The sequence below is a fragment of the Castor canadensis genome, chromosome 8, assembly GCF_047511655.1.
Source record: "Castor canadensis chromosome 8, mCasCan1.hap1v2, whole genome shotgun sequence".
NCBI lineage: Eukaryota > Metazoa > Chordata > Mammalia > Rodentia > Castoridae > Castor > Castor canadensis.
Window position 1 is genome coordinate 360,006 of NC_133393.1, and position 22,444 is coordinate 382,449.

The window sequence follows — 22,444 nt, forward strand, 5'->3', positions numbered from 1 at the left end:
AGATGAAGAAAGTGAGACTCAAAAAATGAAAAAAAATTCTGCAGACAGGTGACAGCAGAGCTAGGCACCAGCCTGTGTCTTCTCACTCAAAGCTCACCCCTTTTTTTTGTTTTTCTGAACTTTTCCAGTTCAGCTTTATCACTCTTGACACTCTTCATTTGAGCTAAGTGTTCTTTCTTATTAAATACAAACAATTATTAAAAAACATGTAATCTACCAAGAACAGAGGAAAAACTGCTACATATTTGAAAAGCCCAATAGAGAATCTGTGATACAATGGTGTCTGAGATGCTTGGAGAACCTAGCCGATACCTGGCACTGTCTAAATGTCTTATTTAAACCTTTCAGCAGACTTATAGGGTCTTTGTTCCATTAAAGGACTGATTTTTATTTAAATTATGCAGATAATGTGAGTTCTTCCCATCTTTGGTCTAATAAGAATAGAACATATTACTATAGAACTCGTAACCAATTCTTGGGTTCTTTCAATAGATGGACTGTACTGTGGCCCAAATTTCAGTTGTCATAGGGTTTTCAATTATTCTATAACAGTTTTTACTGAGCTCAGAGTGATTGATGCTGAAGTGCAAAGCTATGCACTAAGTCTGCAAGCACAACTGAAGATAGTTTATTGTCATAGACAAGGGATGCTCATCTGTATATTTAAACATTTCCTACAGCTAGCAGGGAGTAGTTTGAATCCAGCATGTTCAATAATGAATAAAGAAAATGACAGCACTAGAAAACAGTGCTCAGAAAAATACAGATTAAACAGCCTGAAGAATAAGATGTAATTTTGCAATCCTTCAAGTTTGCCAAGGACTGTTGTAGAGAAATGTTAGCCAGCCATAACCTGCTGCTCACAGTGAAATGAGAAAAAACTCAGGTTTAGATTACAGAAGCTCTTAGAAGTCTCGTGAATGAAGCACATTATCCATCATTTTAGAATCACACAGAATTAATATAAAGATTTCCAAATAAAAAACAGGCAAGTAGGGAAATTGTGTTACTTTCACAGTGAAAATATGAAATCAAAGTGTTTCATACTGAAGTGCTCTAAGATCCTACCATGTGTCTGTGGTTGGGGTATAAAATTTATAAGTCCTTGAGTAGTTTGAAATTAAGTAAGCACTGGAAAGTGCTTGGCTCACTCCATTTTATTGCAGGCAAAAGTAGGTTTGATCAGCCAAGTCAAAATGTCACTAGGAGACGTGTGCAATGGCTCCTGTCACAGCAGAAGAGTTACCAGCCCACCTTGTAGCCATGTTCTTTGGGATCTGGGAATAAGAGCAAGAAAGAAATGTGGCTTGTAGAATGTTAGGATGTTTTTATGAACCTCACAACGCTCATTGGCTTAATGAAAACAGCATCTTATAGTCAGAGCCTTTTCCCCACCCGCTAATGTAACTTTTAACATGTGAAGTTTTGCTGCTATTCCTGCGCACTTTCCAGTGTTGTTTCATGTGCATATTCAGCTTTAAACCCCATCACTTCTCTGTTGCCTGATCCGTAGCAAACGTTCGGTAAGTGATCAAATCCATAGACACATGGCTGGGAAATACCTCAGCAGTCATCTATTGAGCACTTTGTTTCACAGACACAGAATTGCCTAGCTCACACTAGTAATTAATGAAAAAATCTATGACTATGTCAGTCTTGAGACACTCAGTTCATGCTGACTGGATGGCTTCAATATCTTGAAAACTGAGGTTAAGTTCACTTTCATAGGGACTCTAAGAGTAGTGAGGTAGTAATTCTCAAGTGCATTGTAAAAGTTAATAAAAGAGAGAGTGAAACTGTGGGCAACCTGGATCCTGGGTATTGGACAGCTGTCCTATAATTTGTACAGTGACCACAGAGATCCTTTTCTGTAGAATTCTGAAGGTCATCTAATTCTCTTAATTATAATAGAATAAGCCATAAACATGAGTGAGTTATGCTAATATTATTTCCTTTGGACATACACCTAGAAATGAGATAGCTGAATTATATGGAATGTCTATTTATTGCTGCACTATTCCCAATAGTTAAGGTCATGGAATCAGCATAGGTTTATGTTAATGGATGAATGGATAAAAGAACTGTTGTGTATATACACAGTGAAACATTACTCAGGTATAAAAAATGATATCTTATCATTTGTACCAAAATTGAAGGAACTGGAGGACATTGTAAAACGTGAAATAAGTCGAGAAAAATGTCACATGTTCTCTTTCATAATGTGGACATTACAAAATGTTGATTAAATACAGAATGGAGATTACTAGAGGCTGGGAAAAGTGGAGGAAGGGGGTTGGAGGGAGGTTAGATAACAGGTGTGAAATCACAGGAGTCGTAAGTTCTAGAGTTCTACAGCACAGCAAGATGACTAGAGACCATAATAATTTGTTATAAATTTTATGAATAACTGGAAGAGATATGCTTGAAGACGTCACACATGGAGTCATGATTAGGAGATGGAACATGAATTACTCTGACTTGATGGTCACACATGTACGTGTGTGGGATTACCAATTTATGCCATCAATATATATAGTTAAAACAAATAATTAATAAGAGAATAGAATAAGTCAAAGATGAAGGCTTATCTGGTTAGCGAATATACTATAAAATAAGCAGTGCTTGATAAAGTGCTGTTGACTTTGGTGATTTAACTATTTCTGCGAGGTTTCTCTTGTATTTTGATACAGAGAGATTTTCTTTATCTCTTACAACTTACAGATGTTTATAGCGTTTAAAATTAAAATCTGCTGTTTTCACCACTAAGAGCATATTCTTAAATATTAAGGTTTACAGAAGTGCCTCTGGGGGGTTTTATTTGGGAATATTTAAAATTTATTTGAATTAAATTAGTGTTAACAACAGATGTTAGACACATTTTTTTTTCCCCTCACACACAAGGCTCTTTTCTCAACTCCTTAGCTTGTCTTCAAGTTTCAAAACCTCTATATTTTCTCTTTCCCTTCTTTAGGAGAAAGTGGTTCATGGGGTTTTCATGCCCCGAAGCTATCTTGAATTGATTCCCAACCCTAAGGACGATGACGTCAATCATCTAAGAGCTTCGTGTTTCAACAGTGACATAGTCCTGAGGCCAGAGTTGTCAACCTATAGAGTCTTGCCATGGGCAGAGAGAACAGCTCGAGTAATCTGTGACACCTTCACAGTGGCCGGCGAGCCTCTGCTGACGTCCCCGAGACACATCGCCAAGATGCAGCTGAGCCGGCTGCAGGATTCGGGCTTCTGTGTGCTCTCAGCCTTCCTCTATGATTTCTGCATTTTCGGTGTGCCCGAGGTCATCGATTCCAAGACCGTGTCTTTTCCTGCTTCCACTTTTCTAAATGATCACGGGCAGCTCTTCATGCAGGAGCTGGTGGACGGCTTGTGCCGTACTGGGGCCAATGTGGAGAGCTTTTCCTCTTTGATCAGGCCTGGTCAGATGGAAATCTGCTTTCTGCCTGAATTTGGCATCACTTCAGCTGACAATGCGTTTACCCTCAGAACAGGTGTCAAAGAAGTGGCAAGGAAATATAATTACATCTCCAGCTTTTTCATTGAGACTGAGCTTTGCAATTCAGGAATTTTGTCTCACAGTGTCTGGGATGATGGTGGGAAGAAGAACATGTTCTGCAGCAATTCTGGAGGCGAACAGCTCTCAGGCTGTGGGAGAAGATGGTTGTCAGGACTCTTGAAGCACTCAGCGGCTCTCAGCTGTCTGATGGCACCTGCTGTCAGCTGCCGAAAGCGTTATTCCAAGGACAGTAAAGACCTGAAGGACAGTGTGCCTACGACGTGGGGGTACAATGACAACAGCTGTGCTTTCAATGTCAAGTGCCATGGTGAGAAAGGCACCCAGATAGAAAATAAACTAGGCTCGGCCACTGCAAATCCTTACCTAGTGCTGGCCGCGACAGTGGCTGCAGGCTTGGATGGACTGCAAAGCCATGACAGCGCTGGGGTTGACCCAGAGGAGAGAACAGACCTCTACCTCTCAAAACCTCCGGAGATTCCTTTGAAGATGGAGGATGCCCTAGTGTCTCTGGAGGAGGATCAGTGTTTGAAGCAGGCTCTGGGAGAAACTTTTATTCGATATTTTGTTGCTATGAAGAAATATGAGTTGGAAAATGCAGAAACAGATGCCGAGAGGAATAAATTCCTAGAGTATTTTATTTAGATGGCACTCCTAACTATCCTTTTAGAGCTGTTGGTATGGCTTAAGTAGCTAATCTACCAGAAGAAGAGACTGAACTTTTGTCCTTATCAACAAGAATACAAATGCTTTCACTCTTTGATTTCCCTGTGGGACACTGGCAGATGGGGTGGGTTGATACCAATAAAGTGTGGTGAGGCTGGATATAAAATGTAGCCAGCTCTTGGCATATCGTCATACATTCTTTGTGTTGTGTTGACCCACATTGGAATACTCAGTTTTGGGCAATAAATACATTCAAACATTGAAGAAAGATGTAAACATTACAAGGCAAATTTTAAATGGCTGAAAAAAAATTTCAAGTATACACATAGGTTTCGACTGCAGGGAGACAGCTATGTTAATATAACCTTACTAATCAGAATGCTATCTAGGATCCAGGCTGAAAGCAATGTTATGATCTAAACATTCTAAATTTTGTGACGTCAGAAGTTCTCATGGTCCCTTCTCTTTCTGCCCTTCTCCTCCAGCTCTTGAAAGGCTTAGGGGCCTCAAGATGATAACGTCCCCAGGAATCAAATCCACAGGAAACAGATTTTGGGCTGGGAACAATGAGGCCAGATTTTAAGGGTCAAAGCCTTTCTTTAGGCAGTGCCTCATATAGAAGCCCAATACAGAAAAGATTTGGAGGAATGGGAGCCCAGGAGGGGAGCTCTGCTGGCTTGGCTCTGTTCTTTGAAACTACTTATCTCTCCACACCTCTTGTGCTCTGCAGGGCATGAGAACAACTGCTTAGCCAGGCCATGTTTGCAGCTCAAATTCCTGTTTAAATGACTAATTCTGCTGCCCACAGAGGTTGGTATTTCTCCGTCAAATAGTGAATGTTCCAGGCAGTTTTTGAAAGTGATAGTATTGTAGCTATCACTGAAATTTATCATCTTTTGGGAGTAAGTCCAAAATCTACTTACTAGCAAATGAAAACCCTGTTCCACTGCTTAGGAACAGCGTTTTATATGCAATTAAAACTGACTGTGGTCTTGATTAGGCAGCAAACACACACGTAGAGCATGAGGATTTGGCTCAGTTCCTGCTATTAAAATTTGCAGCACTTAGCAGTTAAAGGAGCGAGAGTCGGTCTGTCCTTCCCTAATTGCTCTTCAACCTTTCCCAGGAACAGAAGCAGCCTGCTTGCAAATGTAAGGATGGAGTTCTTGGGTGGGTTAAGAACAGAGAGAAAGGTAACAAGGGGTGGAGGCTGCAGGAATGAAACCCCACACAGCTCACCTTGTGTGGAGAAGCAGGACCCTCACCACAGCTTTAACTGTCCCCGGTTCTCAGTAGTCAAACCTGTGTGTGTCAGTTGGGAAGACACTGCGGAAACAGCAGAGGTATTCCTGAGGCTCCATCATGGCTGAATATGGTCATGCACTAGGTTCAGACCGAGGAGATGTAAGGTGAAGCATTGGGAGAAGCTCTAGGAAACTGACTTGCAGGGCAGGCATGGCAGGGGGTCCTGCCCGTTCCCCACTTCCTGTCTTTGCCCTTCCTGGTGGAGGCCAGAAGAGCATGAGGCTGGGAATTCCCTCCAGAGAATGGAGCAAGGGTTGACCTGAAGGGGATGCCTTCTGTCTTCTTCAGGCCGCAGTGATTTCAGCTCTTTGTAACTTGCAACAAGACGCCTTTCTTGCTTATGTGTGTGTGTGTGCAAGTATGTTTGTGTGTGCCTGTATGTGTGCACATGCATGGTGTATGAGTGGGGTGTGTGTGTATGCATCCACGTATGTCTGTATGTGTGTATGTGCGTGCGTGTGTGCCTGTGTAGGAGGTTCAAGGGACCTGGGGATGAAAAAACACAGGTATAAGGAGCAGAAAAAGACTGCTTTTTCCCATTCCTTGAGGGGATAATCTGGGTTATTCAGAGGGATCCACCATGAAAAATGTGTCATCTCTCACCTAACAGAGCTGCATAGATCCCTTCATAAGTTCATGGCATTCATGCAACACGTCTAACGCTTTGGCTTGGCTTTACCACAGTGAGTACAGGATGCTGTAAGAACGCAGCTAATCCCAGGGTTCGTAGCCTCTATTTCTTTTACCTTACACATCATTAGCATAATTTGAAGAGCACAAAGTCAAGGTGCCAGTGAGGGAATTCTGTGACTGGCAGTATTGTCACTAGTGCTAATGGTGTGAGTCGGCAGCAAGCACTCCACCACACATTATAGACCAGCTCAGAGCATAGGTCCCTTGACATCCTCCACTCCTGACGTGTGTTTTTGTAAACAAAAAGTGAGCATCGGCCGAGAGAGAGTTTAGAGGTAAGGAAAAATTGAGGTTGATAGATGCAAAAGTTGTAAAAATTCAGTGTCTGTATTTCTTTTATCTGTCGACTGGCTTCCTATTGTTGAAGGAATACCTTTATCTTTTTGGTCTAAGGCAAGAGGACCAGATCTACTCAATAACATTTATTGAGCACCGTTTGTATAATGGCTCTTCCACCATCATCCTGGAGGAGACAAGACAAAGAAAACAGGCAGATGATGAAAACATTTTATATTCTGAAATAAATAGAAACAGAACAGAAAGAGTTTTTTTTTTTTTTGTAGACCCAATGTTGAAAAAAACTATTGAGAAGGCTGCTTTATAGCTTGAAAAGGAAGCTTTTGGAATCTCTTTACAGAAATGACTTTCTTATTTTCATTTGCCATAATTGTTCTAATCAAAGCTTAGGGGAAAATGTGATTACTGAATTTAAAGTTGGTTATTAAATGAGTATACATAAGAAATGTAAGTTAAAAACAATAATGTTTAAGACTAGAAGCTAAAACATTAGTATCATGGTAAGACGTTCAAGGGCATTTTATAATCTGAAATTCATTTCATAGAGTCTAAATAACAATAAAGCTTGAGATGATGATTCTGAAGGCAATGAAGGATCTCAAAAACTTTAATTTGAATAAAAACTGAAAGCACGCCATGGAATCTGAACTTACCAGCAGCACTGAACAGTCTAATGGTGCTTCTTCAGTCCCTGTTTAACAAAGCATACTTGCTGTGATATTTAGAAACTTTAAACTCTATATCATATTATTGGATCTGGGATTAGCTGAGTTCTTACAGCATCCTATACTCACTGTGGTAAAGCCAAGCCAAAGCGTTAGACGTGTTGCATGAATGCCATGAACTTATGAAGGGATCTATGCAGCTCTGTTAGGTGAGAGATGACACATTTTTCATGGTGGATCCTTCTGAGTAACCCAGATTCTCCCCTCTAGGAATGGGAAGAAGCAGTTTCCTGTTACAGGAGGCAGATGTTGTGTGGTTAAGCATGACCCACGATGCAGATCTGATCCTTTTGCCTGTGATTAGAGGTTTACAGGACACTTCCTGGTTGGGGTGCGAGTTCAGGAACGAGGCACAGACCTTAGTTTGTATTTGGGTTCATATTTCTTATTCCTTGCAGGTGAGGTAGGACTCAGTAAATGTCGGTCACTACATATGGTATAAACAGACTACAGTATTGTGCTCGCACAGTGCAATGCAACACCTTCATACCCCCAGAGACAGTGAAAAAAACTGCACTCAACTTTGAGAATAAGTGACTTGTGGTTTTCATTGGCCCTAAAACTTTTGCCTTCAGATGGACTTCTGTAGGTTCTCTCTTTCTAGAAACTCTTGAGGACACACAATTTGATTAGCTTGATCCCAGAAAACAGATCAGGATGGCACAGTGACGATTCCAGCCATGTGAAAATTTTAACTGCTTTCTTACATTTGTGGAATTCTCTCCTTTGAATGCCACTGTCCCAAAGTAGAGTCAGAATCTGGCTTTTCCAGTTTCTCTTGCAGCAAACGTGTAGAGACTGTGACCAGGCACAGTTGTAAGCCCATGTGGACACCTCTCCTGCAGGCTTGAGGGGGCAGCAGTGACCAGGTCACAGGGATGGTCTCCTGCGGTGACATTGTGGGTGCGGTGCCCAGTGGTAGGGGCTGTAGGCCTGGGGAGCACTTGAGCATAGCTTCCAAACCTGATGGCCTCCTCAGACTGTGAATTATCTAACTTCTTGTAATAAATTCCTTTTCTGCTTCAAGTAGCTAGAATTTACAGAAAGAAGGCTGACTGAAAACTCTGCATAGAAGGCCAGGTAAAGGACAAAAACACTTTTAAAAGGAGAAGAGAGAAGAAAGAACCAAAGACTGTTCCTTAAATTGGAAGACAGAGATCAATTCGATCTAAATCTAAATTTGATTTAGATTAAGCAAGGTCTGCCAAGCTCCGTGAATACAGTGTACACCATCTGAGTGCTTTCTCATTTGTTGTCTTATTTGACGTTCTCTGCAATTTTATGAGAACTGTGTGCGAGTTGTGTTGTATTGAAAGATAGAAATTCAAGACTTAAAGAAGCAACTGGGTGAAAGGCATGGGAGTGATATTCAGGTTTCTGTCTTCCAGTTTCTGGGTCTCTGTGCTGTCTCCAATGTCCTCACGCCACGGTCCCGGCAGCGGACAACAGTGCAATTATCTTGCAGGTTAGATGCCAGCTGTTCTCTGGGCACCAGCTTCAGGGAGAGAGTTAAAACCTGGGCCTTTCTGTTTTATTCAGTACATCTTAGTGTACACCCACTGAGACGGTGTCAGATAAGTCACTCCTTGCCTGATGGGTATCCAGACCAGAATCACACGGGAGTGTCACGTCACAAATTCACTTAGCGAAGAGTAGTAATTCAAGTTTTAAATAATTTTATAAGTTTTGTTAACATTGAAAATACCTAGTTGAAATTTTCTTAGCATCTGAACAGGTGATGTTTAAATCGTTTTGTTCTACCATCCAAGGGAGAACCCCTTGACGAGTACGGGTTTGCTGAGCGTATACAGGACCTGAGCCTCTTCCCTCGGGCTGCTTAAGGAATAAGAGATGAAGAAACTCTGAGTTTTGAAAACAGCGCACATGAAGGGAGGGGGTAAAGTCAGGGTGCAAGGTGTTGGGTGACACCTGCTGCAGCATGAGAAGACAGAGGGTTTTCTTTTCTAGATTGGCATTTTTCAGTTAGTTTTACCCATACAAGAAGAAAATAGCCAATAACCCTGCACATTTAACTTTTACAGAACTGCTAATGTAAGATTCATTTCAAAGCAATGCTTATGAATTCTTGGGGCATGAACAAGACCTGCTGAATACTTCAACCCCACAGAGAGCCTTTCTGACAAGCTAGAGGGCAGCATGGCACCGCTGAATCTGCAGCTCCTCAGCGTCCACCACAAAGCCTCAGATTAAATATGAATACCCAGACCTTAAGTGAATGAAAATTGAAAAATGTATTAGGACACTAACCCATACAGAAATTTCTAGTCACATGACTTGTATTTGAATATATTTAGGTTAGCATGTATTAAACACAGGCTCAATCTGGGAGGGGAGGAGACAGGAGGGTTGGAAGGGATACAATGTTGCTGGATGCATTCAGGAGACACCAGAAATATGAAACCATGGCAACAGGAGCTGCTGACGCCATGCCTAAAATTAATCCCGTTTTCTTAAATTCTGGATGACTCTGCATGCACTGGATTTGGAATAAGTAGGTCTGAAAAAGGACTAAAAAATTTTGCCCCACCAAAATATTTTTAAAGTTTATTTTTAAATATTTAAAATTTTATAATCTGAAAATAATGATAGAAAATACAGCTACAATTTGTTACTTATTTGGAGGTTCATTTAAATGGATAAAATTATAAGAGCCTCTAAAATGTCAGCAAATTAAATTAAACAAAGTGCTAAATTAAAAAGATTATACAAAGTGCCAGTTTTTCTTCATTTGCACAGTATAAAACATGCATATCAATTTGTAAAATATCAACTTATAAAATAAACTGAAATTAGGATACTTCAGTGTCTCCTTGAGAGAAAGGAATGCTGGCACTAAATTGTTATTAAAGTTAGAAGTATTTCTATACAATTTACCAAATGATTGTGTTTTTTAGATTTTTTTGTTAGTATATATTAATTGTACAAAGTAATAGGCTTCATCGTGACAGTTACCTTTTTTGGTGAATATCATTGAACATAATGGTTTTCATCATAATTCTATACATGCACAGTAATGACTTGGATCTCATTCTCCCTCCATTGTGAGTAATTGTTTTGAGAGCAGTTCTGTGTCAGCTATTGATGCAGAAGTAAACAGCTCGTGTGTATCTCCCTCAAAGAGCTTTCAACTTAATTGGAAGAAGGATAAATTTCTAAATGTCTGTGGCTAGAGCACAGTCTATGTGTTGAGGAAATCAAACAACATAGAAGAGGGTGACATTGGTCCAATGATACTAAGGTCTGGCTGGATCACAGGTGTCCTTGGCTCCAACACATTTTCCCAGAGGATGCAGGGTTTACCATACTCACGCTTCCAGAACTTGAGGAAGGAAAGGAAGTATGGCTGAGAAGAGGGGACGAAGACCAACACCAATAAGGCTGTGTTGGGCAGGTTCACTTCCTGAATTCCCTGCAGTGAACAGGCCTCTTACCTCCTCCTCTTCTCTACTTGCAAGGAGAGGTGTCTCTGAGGTGTCCCTCTAGCCCTCAGCCTTCTCAGGGACCCTTGAGAGCTACCTGCATCCTCACTATGTCCTTCTCCTGATGCTTTTTCCTCATCAGAAATTACACACATTGCCATGTTCCCAAAGTGTACAACATCATACATCCCATATCTTCACTTCTCCCCTCCTTGAAAATTAATTTTATTGTTGGGTTGCATATTTTTACTCTTTCTAGTTTTTCTTCCCATCTTCTTACCACTGCTCCCTCAAAATTGTGGTTTCTTCCCCCACTCCAACTGTTCTCACCATGGTTGGCAATGACCACCCTCCTGTTACACCTACCGGCTACATCGAACTCCTGGTATTTCATGACTGATCAACAGGCAGACTTCACACTACTGAGTTCTGCCTCTGTTAGAGGTTTTCTCTCGGCTTGCAAGATGGAGAGGGTTTCCTCTGTCCATGAGCACTTCCCATGGTCTTTGAACTCCGCTCTCCTACCACAAGTTTAATGTTGATTATTATTCAGGACCCTTTCACCCTTGGTCCTCTCCTCATTTCTAAGGGAGTTCTAATATCATGTCTATTATTAAGACTATTTTTCATTGATGAACATTTTTGGCTAGAAGTAAAAGAAATTAAATTGAACTTGATTAAACAGAAGAGATAAAGAACACCTCATGGACCCTAAGACCTCAGATAAAGGTAGGTCTTAGGACTAGATCTCCCTGGGGACTGAAGCATTGTAGGTAACCCTGACATGTTTTCTCCTTACTTGTTTCTCCCCTCTTGTCTGTCTCTTCAAGCAAGTTCATGCTTTCTTTCTTGCTGTAGACTGGCTTTCTCCCTTTCTTTCTCGGCACGATAGAAAATGTCTCCTGTAGTGACAGCACAATTGTGCATTCAGCAGGCAATCTTTCTGAAGCTGGACTCTCCCAGTCTCAACTCCAAACTCTCAGCTTGGTCATGTTCTCACTCTGACATCCAGTTGACTGTGGCCTGGAAGGGACATGCCACAAGATATGAACAAGGTTTCTGCCTCTTTTATACAACAGATGGGCCAGGCAGGGGAATCCTTGTGAGATGGCAATGGGAAGTCCCAAACCTGGAATTTTTATCTACGAGCTGATGCACCTCCACTAGCCTACAGGCAGATTGAGCTTAACATATGCAATGACATCGTCTTCACCCTCTTGGACTGACAGTCTTCATATTGGTCTTCTGCTACTGTTTAAGCTTTACTGCCTTCCTTCAAAAGAACTCCCTGTTGTGCCTGATCACAGGTTATCTGCTGTTATCAAATGTTCAAGCAGGGGAGGGTTGGAGAGGCCTGGGGACTGTCTCTGTATTCTCAGTGAATCTCCTTGATCCCTACTTCTGACTCAGTGCTACTTCAACTCTTTCTGACACTGTAGGCCACTCAATCTCAGCCACATTCCCCAAGCAAGAAAGGGTTTAAGAGGTCCAATTAGCAGCTGTAACTTACTCCACAGCAAGCCTGCTCTCTCTCTCCGCTTGTGGCACGTGATCTTGGATAAGTAGCCTATTTTCTTTGAACTACAATTTCCTACGTATAAGTTGAAGGTACTCTCAGTAGCAAATAGTTTTTTTTTTTTGAAACTTAAAAGTACTACCCGTGGAGTCAGACCATGTTGTCAAGAAGCTTCTTTTGGACATTCCTTCAAAAGTAACGCTACCTGAATGACTGTAAACTTGACACCTTGCCTGGTTGGATTAATGCAAGCCTGAGGTCAAGTGGCTGAATTCTGTGGAGAGCATCTGCCAGGGGGTGCCATCACTCTACTTCAAATCCTCTTCGCGTCTCTCGAGAGTGAACAGCAATCAAGATGTGCTGGAGAGGGCGGGATTAATGGACCCTACATCAAGGACACGTGTTTTAATGCAACCGGTCAGGAAGGCTTGTGTTACATGGTGACCTGCTAGCTTTGTTTTGACCAGGAGACAGCAATTGTTTTTTGCCTAGCCCGTGTTCGTCAGGGCTGTTTCTTTGTCTAACTGGTTCGAGAGGAAAGAGTAGGAAGAATGAGGCAGTGCTGGTTTTCATGTGGTTGGAAGGATGCCCTAAAATGCACTGTTCAAAGCACCTCAGGGTGGGATTCTGGCAGCAGCAGGAGTGTCACCTCTGAGCTTTTGAGAAATGTAAACTCTCAGGCCCAGAAACATGCACTTTTACAGGTGCAATTCCTCTGCACGCTTATGTTTGAGAAGCCCTGTCCTGCAGATCAAGAGTGGCCCAGCAGTTCGAGACTTTCCCATAGCCTTGAATAGAAGGGGAAAGAAAACCCCAAAGGCCATTGCAAGGTTCAATTGCAATGCTATTTCCAGGTGTCTGGCTTCCTGTGCCTCTGGGCTAACATTAGGTGAGTGGAGCCAAACAGCTGTTCCCACACCTAAGGTCTCTTCCTGACACCGGGAAGGCTTTTTACCTGCCCTAGAAGCATGTGCGAGCTGCAGTGCTATTAGGGCCGCTGTGATGACTATTAGTCAAGTTTGCAGCTAAAAGCTTCTCGACAGGTGAACAATCTCACCTCGCTCCGTCTCTTACTCCATTTAGAAGGAGAGAGACTATAAAAAAAATTGTCTCTGGTTGAATGGCTTCCAACTTCTATAGTGTGAGATATTTTTAAGAATGGAATTTTAGCTGTATAGTTAACCTTATAGTCCCAGGAAGGAAAATTCTTGCATAATCAAGAGATTATGTGATTTTTGTTTGGCTGGAATTTATGCAAGTCTCTTAATTCTCATTAGTAATAAGCTCAGTTTTTCATAGAACAGAAGCAGCTGTCTAAATAATTGCTTGTGACAGGTAAGTCTGTTTTGCTTATTGTATTTGTAGTCTAATCCCTTATCCTGCAAGGGATTCAGAAGTGCACTGCTCGTATCAGACACACACACATACACACACACACATACACACACATGAGGGCACACACACGAGGGCACACACATGTGCACACACATGCATGCATATACCACACAACACATGTATACACACACACAACTGGGAGAGAGGGAAAATGAGTTTGTACAAAATATATCTGGACCTCTACATAAACACACTCAAAGTACAATTCGGAAGAGCAGTTTAGTCTCTTGGGGATGTCTAGTGTAGAATTTTTGTAGTGTGTTCTCTGGAATTGACTCCCATGGTTCGAGCCCAGCTGCACACTTTATTTCTGAGTCCTTGGTAGGTTTCTAAAACTCTCTGTGCCCAGGTTCTGCATGCAAAGTAAAAGTCATAATAAAACCAGAAAAGTCAGTGTGAAGAGTATATTAGTTAAGTCTGGAATGCCACTTAAACAGCACCTGACCCGTGTTAAGCAGGCCTTCAGTAAGTGAGCTATAGAGTCATCCTTTTTGTGACAAGATGGACAATTTGGATTTCTCCTTGCCTTTTGCATATAGTTTGAGGCTTTCCAGTTGGGGCAATGGCTCAGTAAAGGAGTCCTCTTGGGCACGGTGCTGGGTTGGGGGGAGTAGATAAAGCAGGAGCACACACCTGATGTAGATGTTTAATTGTGTTGTCTTCTGGTCCTTAAGTTTGTGTTCTTCCATCCTATTCTCAGTAATTCATCGCTCTGGACAGGATAAGGGAGCACATTTTAATTTTAGCGTGTGTGCATGTGTGCGTGTGCGTGGTACTGGAGTTTCAACTCAGAGCCTTGTGTTTCCTAGGCAGGAATGCTACCACTTAAGCTACACCAAACCCTTTTTGCTTTAGTTATTTTCCAAATAGGATCTCATGCTTTTGCCTGAGTCAGCCTACCTACTTCCTACTTCCCATGTATCTGGGATTACTGGTGTATACCACCATGTCCTGCCCTTAGTGTGTGATTTTTTAAAAATTGCTTTATTACTTGCAATAGTCTCAAGAAGTATTTAGTCTTTGACTGAGCGAAATATAGTAGTACCTCAGGTCCGGGCAGCCTGTCAAACACCATTCTACACCATTATATTCCATACACCTGGAAGGAAATGGAACTCCCCGGAATTATCCCCTGTAGCGTAGACTTTCACTTGCCCATAAGTCTGTGTACTAAATCACAATGTGTTTGTTAAAGAGTAAAAAAGACTGAAATGCAGGCCTATTCACTCATTTTCTTACTACTATGTACATTTTTACAATAAGTTGGAAGATAAAAAGACAGGGTTAAAAGTAAGGCATATTTGAATAATTTATACAAAGAACAAAAGGCTAACATATACAAAAGATGATGCTTGACACTGAGGTTTCTTCTGGAAAGAGCTCATTTTATTAAATTTCAAGGAAAGCAAGCTTATTTGAAAGAGAAACAGATTTATGATAACCTTTTAAACACAAATTTCTTCCCAATGAAGAATATCTATAATTAAATTTAGAAAGAAAATATGAATTAGTAATGGTGTCATATAATTTTGTATATCTTATGGCTTCCTTCACACAATTTTCAAATTTGAAAACCCTGTTGAGGATGCTGCATTTTCCCCTGAGGCCTTAAAAAAAGCTTCCCCAGACTAATAATTGGCCTTATTTTACACTACCTCATTTCACTTTGTAGTTCAAATAATAATGAATAGACTTTTCTAAATAGAAAATAAGATGTGGGCAAATTAAGGTACTCACAAGCAGTCTCGAAGTATTTATAAAACACAGCTGGGGAAGAGAAAGCTGACGAAGGAAGAAAGTCTACCCAAGGTACATTGTAAGCAATCGAATGTCACAATGAAACCTTCCATGTACAACTAATATATGCTCATAAGAATGCATAAAAATTTAAAAAGCTCAGTTTTAACGATAAAAATCCAACAATCTCTCTGCTTTCTGAAATCAGATAGTCTTGCTAATCTGATACAAATGGAGGCAGGCTAACAACAGGGAAAAAAATACCTCGGGACCCAACCCTCCTCAGTAAGGAATCACTCCAGGCTGGACTCCTCTTTGTCCTCACCCAGTATTATCCTTGGCATCCTCTCTATGGTCATTTTATGTAAATTCCCCCAAAAGACAATGGAATCTCTCAGCTGGTTCAGAACAGAAAGTGGCACATGCCCAGTAAAGAGGAATCTGTCCTCAATCTGACCTCTCAGGGAAGGCTGTCTACTTAAGACCTTATGAATCAGAATAAGCTCATGTGCAGAATGCCTCATGTTATATGACAAGACCTTGTCAATGAAATCTGTCAAAGATTGCCCACATTTTCTTCACTGTTTGCCCTTTAAACCAAGAGATTGGGGCCCCTCAGCCATTTGGCCAAGCCCACCATGCCCTCAAGGTGCATCCTCTGCCTGTCTTCCCTATTTCTGTAAAACTTTGCTCCTGACTTACAATCTGTGTCTCTGACCAGAACCTAAGAACTTCTCTACCAGGGTCTTCTTAGACCTCCCACTGGTGACAAAACCATCCAAAGCAAGCACAAAAAATACAGTCAATCTTAAAATGAGTAACCAGTAAAAATAATCACATTGTTATTCTCCCTTTCAGACTTGACATATTTGTACTATGAATTTCAATATCAATGAATTCCTCCTTCTTACCAACAGGAACATTCACTGCCCATGTCTGGAGCCTGAAGATGCTGTCCCAAGAGGCTCCTTTCTCCTTCCAGTAATGGCAGTGTTGGCCATTGTCCATCATTCCTAAGGGCACGTCCCAGGCCGCAGAGACTCACAATGAGCTAATGAAAATTTAGGTTTTGTTCTATAGAGAGACATGGTGAGACCCTCTAGGACTCATATTCAATCAGTTTCACCGTGCAGTGGCTCAGCTGGTTTCAGGCTATTGCACAGCGAGTAAAAGTCTCACAGTGAAGAATGCCATGAGCGTCCATAGATCACACAGTAATCAATAGCACTTCACTGCAGAATTACATGGGAAGCTTCCCTGAGTGTCACTCTCAATCAGGAGATTCACCCTTCCACTTCTATGAATTGCACAGGAGTCCATGCATTTTAGAACTGGATGGTTGACATCCCATTAGACGCGAAGCTCCTGGCACACCATTTCTGAGAAGAGCGGCGTTTTGCCTCTAGACAGCTAACGAGTTTCTCAAGAGGAAAGGTGGTAGCCTCTGTCCTGTCAAATGTTGGAGTCATTCGAAGGAAGGGAATGAAAATGACTGGAAAGACAAGACAATTTTATGCACCACAAACCACTTGTATGGAAACTGAGGGCTAAAAGGACCCTTCCATGGCAGGAAGGCAAGACCGTGGTGAGGAAAGGGACTCAGAGACTGAGAGAGTGGCAAGAGGGATGAGGATGGACACTGGCTAAACATGAATAATCCCATCCACCAATTAGTGGAAAATCATATTCTTTCTTGACAGAGATAAAAGACTTGACTCCATGGTCCTCAATTGAAACCTTTGGGATGTGGCTGTAGAAGAATAATTTTGGAATATTTTACCAACCTTGAAACTCTCAGTTCTTGAAAACCTCCTGCCCTCTTTCCAGTAACTTTCCATTGAAGTGGGACAAATCCAGGTTGGGTTTTAGTCTACTGAAGGGGGATGGGGCTATAAGGATTAAGCCCCATTTGATTATGAGATAATCAAATGCTTAGACCGCTCAGACCATTCAAGGTGAGAAATTTGTGAGTAGATGGAGAACCAAACACTTGGGAATGTTAGATCCAGTTCCACCACATCAGAAATTTTCTGACTTTCACAAGGCTGTGGCTTATTGGCAGAGCTGGAGCTCTATCAGGTTCTGCTAACTCCTGGTTTCATGTTTTTTTAAATGCTCCACAATGTCAGCTTCCTGTTATCCATACTTAAAAAGAATTCTTGGCTTGTCATTGGAACTTGTAAAATATTTTTACCCTTCTATCTGCCCTTTTATTTGCATTTCATGATGTTTTAAGTTCCATTGGTTTTCTGCCTAAAGGAATTCTGAATTAAATTGCCTTTTAGGTTCTAAATCTGAATTACAACTCATTTTGAATCAGATCATAAAACTGAGTTTGTCCTGTTTGAGTCTGAGCTATCCCTTGATTTAAGTTGATCTAGACATAACTTGAAATATTTTCAGTTTTTCTCTATTTCTCAATTGCCAGTCAGACTGTTGCCATTCAATTTTGTCCTGTGGCAAACTGAGGAGAGCTTAATCCTCCCTCGAGGTAGCATTGGAGCACCTGGACCAGATTCAAGCATGTCCAAGAGTGGAGGAGATTTTAGAAAAAGCATATGCACACCTTCCAGAAAAAGTGTCATCAGGTGTGAGAATCATGGCCCTCCATCCCTTCATCACCTCACTGGCTTCAGTCACCTGGCCCTGGATGCTTGCCACTGTCGGTGTCAGCTGCTGACCGCGTTTTCTCTCAGGAATCTGAGTTCCCCATTCAACTCAATGCTTCTGCTGAGCATGGGCTTTGGGAATTGGGGTCACAGGGAAATGCAGGGTGAATGTATTGCGCCCATTTCTGGTGCGTCTGATCCTCAGTAATTTTGAGATTTTATCCACTGTGTGTGGACTCTCACACAAACAAAACAGGCAGTTACTGGAGCTCAGTCCTTCCTAAAGACTCTGTTTCCTTTATTTTCACCCATTTTGTCCTGAAATACGTGAGGAAACAAAACAGCCTCAAACTCTGGATCCTTCTGCCCCGGCCTCCTGAGTAGCTGGGATTACAGACAGATGCCACTGCACTTGACAGGGAAAAATTTTAAGTGAGAGTTTTACACAAAGACTACATAACTGTGTGTCTGAGTGTGTGTCAAGTTTGAGGTAGATGTGTGTAAGTCAGTTAGAAATAGAAAGTCACCTACATTTTCTTTAAATGAGTGAATGCTAATGTTCGTGATCAGTTTAAGTGTCTGTTGGACAAATGAAAGAAATTAGGATACATTTTTCTTCCACATTCCAGTTTTGGACGCTTAAATATTTTGATTCAGTAAAAAGCAGGGCACTTAGAATCTGCAGACCCTGCTCACTGTTGGGGTGACAACTGAATTATAGATGACACGTGACAACTCTCACCCCAGATGCTCAGAGTAGGACAGGGACTGGGCCAGCCGAACCAGAAGACATGTTGACTGTTTCCATCCCTCAGAGCAGTTGTTCTTGACCCTGGTTGCACACGTGGTCACCTGAGGAGTTTTAAAAAATACCGATTCTCAGGTCCTAACCCTGATGTCCTGATGTGACTGATCTGGGCAAAAGCCAGGAGATGGAAAATCTTGACATGTGTTTCTAGCAGGCAGCTGAGCAGTTCTTCTTCTAACCTGTAAGGATTGTTACTTAGCAGTGGTTTCCAAACCTGTGTGGTTGAGGCTGTCATGAGAATCTTTGCCTTCTTCTCATCATAACCAACCAGATCTACTTGAGGGCGATGACCCAAAAATCTGCAATTAAGAAAGCAGCTCTTCACTGGTAGCCAGTTATGAGAAAGAGATTATTTATCTGCTCTGACACTGCTGAATTAATTGCTACTGGCTTATGTTCGTACAGCTCCACAGGAGCTTCAGCTAACTCGTCATAGCTGATGAGGGCAAAGTGAGGGTGCGGAGAAGTTGGGGTGTGCTAGAAGAACACTTTCCACGTGGGGAGCAGAAGAGGAGGCGACATAGGAAGGAGATGAGAAAAGGTGCACTAACTTAATGCTCTTGGCAGTAGACCTATCTTTTAGTGCATGTAGTCAGTCAGCCACTCTGCTGGGTCTCAATGTTTGTAGAAGTCATTCAGGTGATCCTCTCAGGCCAGGGTGTATGAAGAAGTCAGTAAGCATTCTTCCTGGGTCTCAATGTTTGCAGAAGTCAATCAGCAACCCTTCTGGGTCTCAATGTTTATAGTAGTCAGTCAGCAACATTCCTGGGTCCCAATGTTTGTAGAAGTCAGTCAGCAAAACTCCCAACATCTCAGGCTTCAGGACGAGTGGACTTGCATCCTTGACCTGTCACTGACTGTCCCTTGAGGGATCTGTGTGGCCACATAACTATTCTGTTGGTGATTGGGAGGTACCATGCAAGGTGCCTGTTCAAGCTCTGTGCAGGACACTCAGGTGCAGGCTGCCATCGCTTCTACACTTCAACACAAGTTCTGAGCGATGACACTTGCAGGAGAGGACCATTCAGCAGAAGCTTATTACAAGTAGGTTTTTACTTCTTTATTGAGGTGCTGGGGGATTGAACTCAGGCCATGGGCAGGCCAGGTGAGTGCTCTTCCACTGAAATGAATGCCCAGCCACAATGTTCTTACTTAATCAGAACCGTGGGAGAGTCAGCTTAACCCCTCTCTTTCTGGGAGGCCACAGTGGTGGGGCCACGCCACTGCAAGCTGCGCTGTGTGCCAGGCTTCTCCTCGAAACCCAAACTGGCTTGTTGGCTGAGAGCTCACTGGGCCTTCACTGCTCATGGAAGACCATAGCATTCCCGACAGGACTCGTGCTATTCATGAAAGGACTGCTTCTCCCAGGCTGGAGGATCAGCGTTTCTCAAGAGCGTGGCTCTCCACGGAATGCCTAGCAGAATAGCGAGTAACCTAACGGTCCACTCACCAGCTGGGGGCTCCAAGAAACCACACCGGGCCATTCTTTAGAGAGAGGTAACTTAGGTTACCTCTGCCCACGTCTGTGTGTTTCCTGGCTTGGATCTTGGATGCCAAAATAAGTATACAATAAGCTTCGTGTGTTGACATTTGTATGCAGGATGTATTTTTAATCACTGCTTATTTTCCACTGATAACATGGATATTAATTCTTCTTACACAGAGATTAATCTTTCTGAAGTAGAGTTCAGATATTATCACTTTCTGTACAAAAGCCATTAGTGGTTCACATTTGCCTGTGGAATAGTATTTATGTTTCTTTGTTTTCAATCCATAGTCTACGCTCCCCTTGTACACACCAGCTTCAAAAGATAGGTTTTTTAATTCTTTTTAAGTCAGCCCCTAAATTAAAAAAGCATTATTTTAAACTTTATATTGATTTTGCTTGCATATTGGGAGTTTTCTGGACATCACAAACTCAGCCAGGATCTGAAGTCCCAGGCAAGACTCCAGGCGGGAAGCAATTCCTTGCACCGACTGTGTCCACCTGCACATGCATGTCACAATGTCCTTGCTGGAGGTTTGGCAGCCCAATCCCCTCCTCCTAATCAGAAAAACTTGACTAGGTCCATTTTGAAGAACGAAAGGGACAAGGCCTGGAGAGCTGGATCTTTTTCTTCAGGCATTTCATCTGGTACTCTTTTTTAAAAAAATCTCCTCTTAAAACATTTGTAGCTGCTCAGTTCCTAGTACAACCTTCAGAAGCTTTGCAGAATACCTCAGATTTTGGGCTGAAGTTTTCTGCCTAAGTCACTATTCATTCTGCCCACAGTCACAAGACATATGAAAGGGAAATGAGAACCCACTTAATAAAAGCTTTGCAGAACAAGTCATGCAAGGGTAAAGCATTTCTAACTGCACAACTTTGTTCTAATTACAAGCTGTAAAATGTTTTAGGAGAAAATAGTGGTAGGAGGCAGCACAAGGGATCCCTTGTGCACTGTTGGTGGGAATGTAAATCAGCAGCCATTATGGGAAACAGTAGGACGGGTCCTCAGAAGGCTAGAAATAGAACTCCTATATGACCCAGCAGCCCCACTCCTGGGTGTTCCCAAAGGAAATGAAGTACGTGTGTCAAGACATGTCTGCTCTCACACGGTCCCTGTGGCATTATTCAGATCAGCCAAGACGTGGGAATAGCCTGTCTCACCAGCTGATAAATGGATGAAACAAATGTGGGGTTTGTACACAATGGAGCACGGATGACAACAAAATCCTGTCATTCGTAGCCATGGATGGAGCTGGAAAACATTATGTTGGATGAAGTAAATCAGGCACAGAAAGACAAACAGAAGCTCTCACTTTATGTGGAAGCAAAAGCTGATCTCAAAGAAGAAGAACGAATTGAAGTTGCTAGTGCCTGGGAGGGATGTGGAGGTGGGGGAGATGGGAATGGGGTGCACAGGTGTTCAATAGAAGTGGAACACCTCAACAATTAATCAAGTATTTCAAAATAGCAACTAGAGAGAATTTTGAATGTTCTCAACCTAAAGAAATGATAGATGACTGAGCCGATAGATATGCCAATTACACTGACCTGATAACCACCCAGTGTGGACATGAGTGGAAATGCCATTCTGTACCTCATAAATATGTGCATTTATTATGTGCCAACTAAACCATATGAATTAATACACAAATGAGAGCCTCATGCTCTCAGGTAGTAAGAAGTAAGGTGGCAGAGGAGGTGTTATTTATGCTAAAGGACCCCAGGCAGGAACCAGGCATGGAGGTCAGGCAGGGTGATGGGGGTGAAGTGGGGAGATTGCATGTTTATCTGCTCATGATTTGTGTGATCTCACTTTGAAACCTATTACACATGGAACCCTTTGGGGGTGAGTTCCATATTTTCTCCTCCTATGTGATGTTTGCCTGGCTCAGGAAATAAGAGAACTAAGAAAGAAAATCAGCGTCTGGTGGTATGTTGAACAGTGTTCAAGATTTTGAGCTAGAGGCTCCGCTTGTCATGTACTAGCTGTCTGTCCCACGAGTTAAAGTTCTTAGTTTAGCCATATGCAAAAATAAGTTAACAAAGAAATTTTATTTAGTTTTCGTATTTTAATAACTCTTTTCTTGAGTATTCATTTTTTTTAAACGTACAGTTAATGAATGCCTGCTCTGTCCCTGGGCTGAGTGCTATGATCTTGGGGCCCACCAGTAAACAGAACAGTCAACAACTCTTGTGACTACAGAGTTTGTGTTATAGTTTGGGAGAAACAACAATCAG

At 42.0% G+C, this 22,444-nt stretch overlaps 1 protein-coding gene across 12 annotated transcripts in view; it reads left to right on the forward strand.

Moving 5' to 3' along the window:
* The window catches only part of Lgsn (lengsin, lens protein with glutamine synthetase domain), a 175,419-nt gene extending 171,043 nt beyond the window's left edge, over window positions 1-4,376 (forward strand). For all 12 annotated transcript variants that reach the window (XM_074081807.1, XM_074081808.1, XM_074081809.1 and 9 more), the window contains one exon: window positions 2,972-4,376. In XM_074081807.1, coding sequence (XP_073937908.1) covers window positions 2,972-4,171 — 1,200 coding nt within the window. In that variant the 3' untranslated portion in view covers window positions 4,172-4,376. The remainder of the gene's footprint in view (window positions 1-2,971) is intronic.
* The last annotated feature ends 18,068 nt before the right edge of the window (window positions 4,377-22,444 follow it).